Raw genomic sequence first — 10,998 nt, forward strand, 5'->3', positions numbered from 1 at the left:
CATCAGCCAGAGTTGTGTGCACTCTGCCAGGTCTGGGCTGGAATTGTAAACTGGCTGTGAGAGAATATGTCACCCTGAATGGTGAGACATGACACTAGGACAGCCAACACCTTTTAGTGAGGGCCACTAGGACCACTGCAGACAAAGAGCCTCCTGATCCAGTGAAAAGCAGCCATGCCTTCTGTCTCCATATACAAACAGTCCTCAGAAAAGGATGCCTCCCATAGGATAAAAAGAGAAACAAGCAAGTATTGTTGCATACAATTTGTAAACAACAAATTCATTTAAAAAAACTCTTAGATGGGCAGCCAAGAATACTGGCACAATTAACAACAGCAGAGGATAAAACTTGGTCTGATCTGGTTTTTCACTGAGAAACTGCCTTAATCACCACCTGGGGCAGTCGTTGATGACATCAGAAGATCTCTTACACACATGCTCACACACAGCATACAAACAACAAAACACATACTCACATACACACTTTGCTTCCAGTGCTAGCCAGATGGCAGGGACCCCACAGAGACTGAAATGCGTGAGAGCTGTCTGAGCAGCTCAAAGCTGCCTGCCTAGCTGCCTGTCTGTCTCCCCATCAGCATCCAGCCTCAGAGAACAGAGAGTTATGGAGCCAGAGACAGGGATGATGAAGAGCAGATCCAGATTCACTGGTTTCCCTCTTAAATCACATTACACACACAAGTGAGCCGTGTGAGTACAGAGCACTGACAGAGTGAGTGAGTCAGCAGCCACAGCAGTCAGAACCTCCCCCTGCCAAGAGGGTGAGTAAACACTCCCTCAGTGCTTTACAGTTTGAATAAGGCATTGTCCCTGGTGTGCCATTCGTTATTGTTACCTGTGTGTATGGGAACCACTTTCCAGCAGCATGCTACCAGAGCAGACTGCTTTACATAGATGCAGCTAGACCATGCGCGAGACCATCATATCTCAAGTCCAAACACTTGTGATCTCCTCTCTCTCATACTCTCACTAGACACTGTCCTTCCAATTCAGCGACTGGATTTTCCAGGTTATATAATCAGGTCTGATACAAGGCTTTGCTCAGACAGATAGAGTTTTGGCTTATTCCTTGGAGAGCAGAGAGAGCTTTTAAATGTCTGCCACTGGCACAGCTGGGCAGGGGGTTTCACAAAGACTCTTGTAGCCCTTGCCCTGGTAGATCGAGACCTCAACTCTCTGTTCTTACTAGACTCCAGGTAAAGGTAAAGACAGAGCCCCTGCAAACACCATTAGACTTAAATGAGAGGCAGTGTGAGCTCATTCCACAGGTTGTTCCCCAGCACTGGGGATTTTTCATTCACTTTAGCTTGTGTCACTCATCAAAATGAAACACAAATCCCCCTCTGCTTGCAGCCTGTGACATGCACTCCATCCTTCAGATCTCGGATAAGATGCCTCATTTTACTGACACCCTGAAAAGTCCCAGTCTCATGTCTGGGACTGCAGAAATGCAACTTGGAAAGAAAGGAGAGAAACGAACAGAAACACTGCCACGAATAAATGAAGGGTTTCATTCCAAAAAAAAGCAAAAACTTATCAGCAAATATTTCAAATGCACAGGTGAGTCCATCAAAAACAGAACTGTCTTGTAATCAAATGACTCATAGCTTTAATAGTATGCCACAATGTGCTTTACTTTCATGTCAGTAATCATTTTCTTGGAGTAGGAGTACATTTTTGATATCTAATTTTAGAATTAAACTATTCAAATGCTCCTAGTACTTACTGATGAGTTATTTCAGTATGACTGATTTTGAATCATTCAAGTTTTAATGGCAGGATGTTATATATGAATACAATACTTCCCAAGAGGTAAAACTATATCTATAAACACAATTTCTGTATGACAGTGAGTGACAAGATATAAACCAATCACAGAAAAGACTAATTCAAGTTTTTTTGCAGTGCAGGCACTTGTCACAGTCTGGTTCAAGAGAGATAGTGGGGGGAATCACTTGGGTTCAAGGATAGGCTATATGTCTCTTTCAAACAAGTGCCTTGATGTGAGGCATTATACTGAATGCTAGTCATGCAAAACGTAATGCTTCTGAGTAGTTTAATTTTTTTTATAACAGGTCATAATGACAAGCAGAACCTCAAATAGGTTATCAAACAGTCATCAAAAAGCATGATTCAATTACTCAGCTTTGAGTGACAATTAGTAGCCTGAGAGCAACCGAGGAGTCCTACTTTACATGTGCAGTCAGCCAGTGTGTGGGCCTTCAAAGCACAGCATGAGCTAGCAGCCAAACAGAGATCCACTGGAGAGACTTTTGTCAAAATTGGCCAAATTTCAATTGACATGCTTTCCTCTGTTCTGTGCGATGAATAATGCAGCAGTAGAAATGAAGCAGCCTAATGAAAGTGGTGGTTGCAGAGCAGGCTAGTAAAATATTTATGTTCCATGTTGCACTTTACAGTCAGGGGCACTCAGAAGCAGCAAAATGCCCTCAAAGGACACTGACAGAATGTCATCAAACTAGATCCAATATCAATTACTGGACAACAATCTAGCTGCACGTTTGGCCTGGGGCTGTGAGGGTCAACTGGTTGAGCCCCCAACTTATTAGGCTACTCAGAGGTTAGCCTTCATAACAAGATGTGAACTATCTTATTATGCAACTTACAGCAATTAGACCTCACTTCAGCTGTTATTTTTTCCCTCCTTTCCCAGACAAAAGAATAAAATGAGACAGGGATAGCAAGAATAAAGAGAGGGAACACGGAGGAGACGTACATCTCTCTATTCATAAACATAATTGCTGTAAACACTTCCTTCCGTGAAGCAACCAACTCATGATTAGGGTCATCACTATTCTACTATATTATTAAACCATTTTAGCACCAGCCCGTATTCTACTCAATCTGAGCGCGCCCCGTTTATCCTGATACACACTTTCCAAAGGTTCATCACCTCACGGGTCAACAAAGAGTTCTCATTAGCAGACATTTACAGACAAGAACTACTATTTAGATTGCCCAAATCATCTCCCCTGTCTCATTAAAAATGACGCTTAAGTTAAAATGTAGGATTATGTACCCCAGAGATTAACTGGGGAACACAAATCTGTCAGATGGCACGGCGTCTCGCCAACAGTTTACGTCACAAAAGAAAACAAATTGAACAGATTCTGTGCTCAGACTGGCTGTGGAGTTCACTAGCAAACCTAAGAGGAAATCTTATGAAAATTAAATGTTCACTTTTAACTCTATATATATGCTGTACTAAGCCCATGCAGTGGATTTTGCACATCATTCATTAAAAAATACATAACATCTTCAGCATCAGAGAGCCTAGCTCTGGATCCCTATTAAGAGGTGTCTGGGTGGCATTCGATAAGAGATTAGTCTCCCAGCCCCCAACTCTGGATGTAGCATGTAAAGTTGCAGACAGGTTAATTTAAAGGCCAAAGTGTCTGTTACTCTGATGTGTGGATTATTGTATCAGCTCTTGGAGCATCAAACCAGTAGAATGGCTGGAGGGAGTTCTCTGTTCACCAAGTTGAGCAGTCTGGCGAGAGCACGGCCAAAAGCCACTGGTTTAAAACCTTGAATGTGTTTGGACTAATGGGCTCTATTGACCCTCTCCTTTCTCCCCAGTGAGCCACAGCTGATGTGAAGCTGTTGAGAACTCTCTGTGTGTGAGTGTGGGTGTGATGGGGAGATGGTGTTCTTGTGACTGAAACAGACAACCAGAGTTTAAAAAGAAAAATACAACAACAAACTTAACAGACTTCACTTTGAGCTGATTGACTATGCTGAGAGATAAGCAGCACACCTCCGCCCTGCATCTGTGGAAGTCTGTTTATAACTGCAGTAAACTTAACAGCAGGAAAGCTTACTCTTCTCTGCCTGCAATCCTGACTGATTTGGAAACAAAGCAGTCACAACACGCTGCCTCTGATTATTCATGTCTGCCTGTGGATGAAATTAACAAGCTCATAGTTACAGATTTACACCTCCTCATGATCTCATTCGCTCTCCACTGGTGGGGAGCAAGTGCTGGCAGTTGACACACAGCTCTCCAAACTAAAAGGCTTAAAGGCCATGTTGGCATTGGGCCACCTGCAAATGACCCGGAAACTCAGAAGTGGACTGCTTAGTCTGAGGAGAGCAGTGAGCCGTGACGGATTCGATTAACATCTGCACTGACCTCCACTCATTCAGAGCTCACAATACCATAACATAATCAAATCTGTGGGACGGACAGTGCCTCCAGTCCACACTATCACACCAACAACCTGCACCCCGCCCTCCCCAACACATCCCTTCAGAGGACAGGCTACGTCAGCATAATCTGCTCCTCACACTGCTCATACTGTGTAACCCGATGGTAACAGCCAAGCCACACAGCAAGCTTATGTATGAGCCAGATCCTTCTGAAGACTAGGCTTAAAAAAGGCTTGATTCACATCTGAATGAATTCCTCTTGATTAGGTCTGGTTTCTTTTTCATATGTCTGAAAACAAGAGGCAGTAGTAGGCAATTAAGTTTGCACTTAGTAGGCTAAAAATATAAAAACATAACCTAAATTTAAGTTTTAAATTAATTTAAATTGATGATTAAGTAACAACAGCATACTGTAAAAGATGAGGTACAGACTTATTCGGCTGTCATTAGGCTTTTGGTTTTGGAGGCTTTTAGGCTTTTGTTGGCAGCCTGACACAAAGCCTCAAAATGTCCCGAGCACTGTCCAAGACAGTTATCACATGGACTTGTCATCACCCACTATGTCAAAACAATGGGACAAAATTAAATTTACAGGCACAGCTATAAACAGCCCAATTACTCAAGCTTAAGGACATCACAGGGACATCTTCATGACTAATGCCTGACTAGCTGATCTGGGGGCTTGGTTTGACCACACTTGTTTAGCAGTGCATGCAGCAAGTATTTGACTTGGGATCATTGGCCACCAAAGTGCATACAGCACTGGTCCCCCAACTAGAATCCTAATGAAAAGCTTCGAGAAGAGAAACTTATTTTGTGTCTACAGAAAACAGTCCAAAGAAGCCAGCCTGTGGCAGCCTCTGTCATGCCTAGGCCATCTCTGGTCACTATACTGATGGTGATGTCACATCAGGTTGTATGGTCCTACATTCTTTGGGTCAAACCAAGGTCAGCCTCTCCCTCTCACAGAGTTTCTTCCACAGTCTGTGAAGAGTTTGAAAGCATGCCTCTCTGGCACCTTCTAACTGTTTACACTGGATCAACATGTTGCTGTCCCCCACAATGAAATCGGGGGAGGGACTATGGATCGGCCCCAGTCCATCCGTCCGTCATGCACAATATCTCAGATGCATGATTAGATTTTGACAAAACTTTAGGGAATGATGCATCATTCCTCCGTTGCTGCATTTTCAAAATTACACAGATTGGCCTAAGGGGGGCCAAGTTAAGTTCAGCTCTGTAAGTGGGCTCAACTATGGAGAGGGCAAGTCTGAATTCCATTATTCAGTTTACATCATGATAATTTCATGTCACCTGTTCTGTATACATACATATGTCTTCTCTCTGCAATCTGCAGAGGGGAGGAAGGAGTGGCGAGTCTCTTTGCGACAGCTGACATAAAATACTACTACAGGACTCAAGGGGTAGCCAAAGTCATTAAGTTTCAAATTCTGCCGGTAGTAGCGTTAAATAAAATAAATGGGAATGGTGCATCTCATTGCTCCATTCTGGCATTTTTTAAATTGTAAGGATTGGCCTAAAGGGGCGGGCGCTACATTTGTTTACTTGCTTGAGCCCATTACGCGACCATGTGTCGCGTAATGGGCTCACCAGCAGATACTGCTGGTGAGATTTTGATTAAACTTGGGGGCATGATGCATCTCACTACTGTCTTTTAGCATTTTCAAATGCCAACTGTTACAGCTATTACAGGTTAAAAAAAAAAGGATACATATTGGTTCCTGACAGAGACTGCATCACTCATGTGAAACAACATGTTTACTGTTGCCTTGTTTGTAACTTGTTTTATAGACTATGTTATCATGTTATGGGACTGTGGCACAGTGTTCAATTAATGAATGTGGTCGCCTGAGTCTGTTTTGCACTGGGGAGTTAGTGATTTAGTACTGGAATATCAAATTACTGCCTTTCAGTTGTACTGCCTGGCAGCCTGCCACATGAAGCTCCTCAAATTCATGAGGAAGTCAAAGAAGGAGAGAGGATTCAGTGAGGATAATAAGGCATAATATTCTAAATTCTTAGCCTGCATATTGCAATGTCTTCAATCATACTCTAGAAGCATTCATGTATTTTGGCAAAGAAGTGCATCTGAGGCTAAAAATGCCTATACCTGAGAAATATTTCATTGGGACATGCAAAATAACAAAATATTTCATCTCATCTCCTTGGATTTAACACATTCTGAGCAGCAGCAAATGATGAATCAGTGCTGTCTGAATGAAAGTTCTTAAGTGATCGCTTTTGATTAGGCCCATGTATCAAGCTACCATGGAGGAGAGAGAGGGAAAATGTGAAATACGGTTCAAAGACTAACCAACATACTACTGATGTAGCTCATGTAGATCCTGGTCTGCTTCAAACAGAGGGGCAAACATTGAAGAAACCAAAGTGTTCATGTGTCTTAGTGGACACGGAGGATATGTCACATTTTCTCCTGCCCACACAGCCACAACAAATGAGCATACTGGGATGTGATATTCAAACAAAGTAAATGGAGGGGTAATTTAAATATGAAGCCTCTTCAAATCCTGCAATAGGTTGGCATGTTACTTGGAAATATTTTCCAGTGTCTAATCAAGACAAGTATCATTTCAAACTGTGAGTAGACCATATAACTGAAACAGTGGGAATAACTGGCAGAAAAAAAGAACACATCGTACTTTAGTTCAGCTCTCTAAGTGGGCTCAACTATGGAGAGGGCAAGTCTGAATAAATAAAAAACGGCTTGCAAGAAGACAGCAACCACACTTGGCCCACTGTCTATCTATTTGTACAAAGTCCCTGTGTAATCATTAACTTTTGTGATATACTGTACGCAAATAAGGAGTAAAGGTTCCAACTTAACAGCCAGGCACTATTTCAGTTGGAGTTGGATGGGCTATTCATTTGTGGGGGGGGGGAATTGAAATACATTTCCTGTTTACAACTAAGGTGAGCTCTAGTCATGGTGGTATTCAAAGTGGGAGTGTTTTGATTTCAAATCCATGTTGCCTTATGTATGGTCTAAAGTTATGACAGGGGGTAGGGGGTGGTGGTACGGGGGTGGGTGGGCTTTTCAGACTCACTTGATAAAGCACCGCGCTCCCTCGAAAGTATATCCTTCTTCCCATCCAGTCGGTAGGTCTGTGTAGGGGGGTTGGACAAAAACACATGAACACAGAGCGGCGGAGCAAACAGATGGAGTGTGTGTAAAATTAACTAACGTGATGCCTTGCCAGCTGTCAACTTGCACGTTGAGATGCAGCGGCCACTAAAAAACGTCAGTGACTCTGCAGTGACTTTTGGTTATGGAGGAGGCTGGCACCGTTAGTTACATCGAAACGTCACTAGAATTGAATGCGTTGCGCGGCATGCAAGTGAGCAAATTTCACCATACAACAAATAGCTAGAATTTAAAAACACATATTGGTTCCTACGGAATCGCTTGCAGGGGTGAGGTAGAGCAAGCTAATTTTGTAGATTTATAGCTAACGTTTACTAGCTCTTTAATCCACAGCAGCTGTTGCTTGGTACCTGTCAAATCAGTGATCATGCTGCCGCTCCAGACGAGCTGGTTAGTGGGCTGGTAACGTTAAGCGCTGGCTAACACTAGCGACCTAGCCAAGTTGACCAGCTAGCTATCAGGTGAACTAGATGCTATTAGTTTGTTCCAAGAAAAATAAATACCTTCGAAATTAATTCCCATGTTTGTAGCTGTTATTAAAACAGACATATAGCGTCTCTTAAATCGTCGTCTTATTAAAGTTCACAAGACTGTAACGTCCATCAACTCGCCAACTTCACTGACTGACCGACTTGAAGAGGATCACCGGGTAGTGGCACGAGCCGGGCAGAGGTGGGCACGAGAGGACTCACTTTTCACAGCACGAGCGCCAAAGCCCACTCATGCATCAGAAATCACAGCATGGTTTTCAGTCTCAGTCACAGCCTCGCTATGTGTGGTAAGTATTTGGTTTGAAATACGGACGGTTTATATGATGCGTATAGACATGCAAGCCGTTAAACATAATAGACAAACTTGACTGCCGTAAGTGACACCTTACCTGGAGTTTTTCTGTGCCCAGTTATTACTGCCTCGCCACTTACTGGATGCAACCAGGTTGTACTCTTGGCTTCTTCGCTGTTGAGAAAGGGAAATGCATTACACGATGAGTTTGTTCGAATTAGAAACGGATAGAAATGCCTTAAACCATTTTTCAATAGATAATTACTTAACGAAGAAGACACGTCCATCCCGAGTAACCCCATAACTCCAGGAAGAAGGGAGACAAGAAATCCACTCGGGTTGTAGATCCGCCGCCATGTCTGGCAATACTGTATGGCAATCGCGCGTCTCCGCTCTCGCAGCGCGTACACGGAAACCTTGGCAACGGCGGATGGTTGAGAGGAGGGCAAAAGCCCAGGGGGAGTCCAGGTACAGTAGTTTCATTTTGTCTGATTGATCGGTTAATTAATCAGACAGATTATGAAAAATAATTATTTTGTTTTGTGGTAAATTGCATTCAGACCAATGCACTTAAAATTTTCAATCAGCTTGGTTAAAAAAATGATTAGGGCTTTACGTTCTCAGACATAATGCCACTGAGTGGTCTCGTTTGAGAACTATGTGTTTGTTTATTATTTCATTGTGGCTTTATTATTGTTGCCTTATCTGTAATGGTTGTGGATGCATATTGTTTTAAACAGAGGACACTCAGTGTGTAAACAAACACACGCACGCACGCGCACACACACACACACACACACACACACACTTCCAACACTACCTTTAGATGCTTGGTCTCCGCCTCCTGTCATTGTGCAGTAAAACTGCAGTGTCAGCCTTTCACACAATATAAAGACAAGTCATCCAACACCTCTGTGCCTGGCCTGTTTGCTGGCATTGTGTTGCATTGTGTCCTGGACACATGGTAGGCCACTGCTTTCTAAGGGGGCTGGTTGTGGTGGGAGGCTAACCCTATCTGCCAACTGCTAGGTCATCCGCCTTGGTGAATGAGAAGAGGGGAAGCTAGTCCAGCCACCGATGCCTCGCTTGTTCAGATGTCAAACATTGAGCCTATTGTATCCTACTTACCTGGGGCAGATTGGCACAGCATTCTGGTAACCTGGCTGACAAAAGAGTTGCTTGTTTCTTTCAGCTAGTAAGACACTGGTGCATGACAAGAATGGCAACAATATTCAACAAAGCTGAGCTTGGTGTGCCCTTCTGATTAGCCTTTTATTGATTTGAGAGGGAGTGCAGAAGCAATGCTGCAAAATGCACAACTCGACACAAATGTGGTCCCCAACCTTTTGGTCAAATCCATCAAAAGATTTCGAAAATTCAGATTATTTTTGAGAGATTAAGGTATCTTTTTAAAGAGTGAGGTTTCATACCTTACTCCCCCAGCTTTCCCTTCTTGTTTTAATCCTGTGCAGAACTTACATGATCAAGGTCAATTAGGGTGGAATTGGTTGGATCAAAGCCTGATACTATCTGTACGTGCTCATATACCCGTGGGATCTGAAGGTGAGGTAGTGTCTGAGAGGCAAGGTCCCTGCTTCTCATTTTTCCAATGAAAGACTCAGAGTCTTATCAATGGGCCTTTTTCTTACTATTCTTAGCTTTCAAAACAGAAAGGGGAAAAATACAGGCACTCTTTCTTGTGCCTGATAGGATTATGGGCTAACCTGAAACTTGACACACAAAGCGCTTAGAGAAGCAGAGAAGTCTCCGGTAATGAAGTACCTCACTACTACAAGCATTAAGTTAATATTATATAGTATAAAGGCTACAGTCTACTTTGAAAGTTGTTTTAGACAAAACCAAGAAACTGTGTATAACATAGTTGTGCTTACGGAAGCACTTGTTACTATCCAATTTCCCATTAACAGATTTTTTCAGGGGATCCTGGGTTGCAAGGTTGATTGAAAAGTTCACAGCTGCACTGGTCAATATTAGAGTTTGGATGGACTTTTATTCCAAGGCCTGGCAGTATTGACATAACTGAAAGTCCAGCACTCTGGGTCTATTCGTCAGTGATTCTTCTTTTGGCAGCAGCAGACATTTCTCAAGTGCAGTCCACAGTTGCTTGGATCCTGTTTTGGGGTGAACAATACATGCTTGACTCTTCTAGCCAATCATCAGCACTGAAGCAATCCTATCTGACTGAATACCATTTAGTTTAAGTGAAGGCCTAAATGACAAAATATGTACAAAAAAAGACACATATGGTGCTGTATGTGATACTCATAAACTCCCTGCAACAGCATCGTGTGAAGAAATAGGAAACGGAAATAAACAGAGAACAAACCAAACAGAATGATGAAGCAGATCTGGAGCCAGCAAGGCCTTGACCCCTGCAGATTTGTTCCAGCTGTTTACTCATTTTGCCAGGCACTGATTTTTCTGGCTTCCACAAAATGTCACACTATCCTTAACTACGGCTTTGGTGATAACGTGATAGGCCTACATGATGCTCTGTGATCCAATTCAAAATTGACTCAGCAGAGTCTTTAAAGGACCAGACATCTTATATCAATATTTTCTTGCTGTTTGCCAAGATTAGTCCACTGTATACCCCACACATATGTTAGTGCTGGAAGAATAACAGAATAGAGAATAACTGAATAACAATGGAACCAGCTACACAAAGAATCTATTTATATGCACCATGATAAATGTCCTTATTTGAATACAATTAAAGAAGACTCAGGGTCTGAATAAGTAAAAGAGTGAGAAAGAATAATTATGAAGAGCTTGTAGTGTTGTGTCTGGTTGACATTGTGCAATGCATTCTTACATAATTG

At 42.7% G+C, this 10,998-nt stretch overlaps 1 protein-coding gene across 6 annotated transcripts in view; it reads right to left on the bottom strand.

Moving 5' to 3' along the window:
• Window positions 1-8,512, bottom strand: part of LOC139910316 (pleckstrin homology domain-containing family A member 5-like) — a 78,319-nt gene extending 69,807 nt beyond the window's left edge. For all 6 annotated transcript variants that reach the window (XR_013504344.1, XR_013504343.1, XM_078282968.1 and 3 more), the window contains exons 1-3: window positions 8,421-8,512; window positions 8,253-8,329; window positions 7,275-7,332 (exon numbers count right to left, since the gene is read on the bottom strand). Coding sequence is in view for 4 of the 6 variants with exons in the window: in XM_078282968.1 (XP_078139094.1) it covers window positions 7,275-7,332; window positions 8,253-8,329; window positions 8,421-8,512 (227 nt within the window). In the remaining 2 variants the exon portion in view is untranslated. The remainder of the gene's footprint in view (window positions 1-7,274; window positions 7,333-8,252; window positions 8,330-8,420) is intronic.
• Window positions 8,513-10,998: the final 2,486 nt, after the last annotated feature.

This window comes from Centroberyx gerrardi, chromosome 4, assembly GCF_048128805.1.
Source record: "Centroberyx gerrardi isolate f3 chromosome 4, fCenGer3.hap1.cur.20231027, whole genome shotgun sequence".
Taxonomy (NCBI): domain Eukaryota; kingdom Metazoa; phylum Chordata; class Actinopteri; order Beryciformes; family Berycidae; genus Centroberyx; species Centroberyx gerrardi.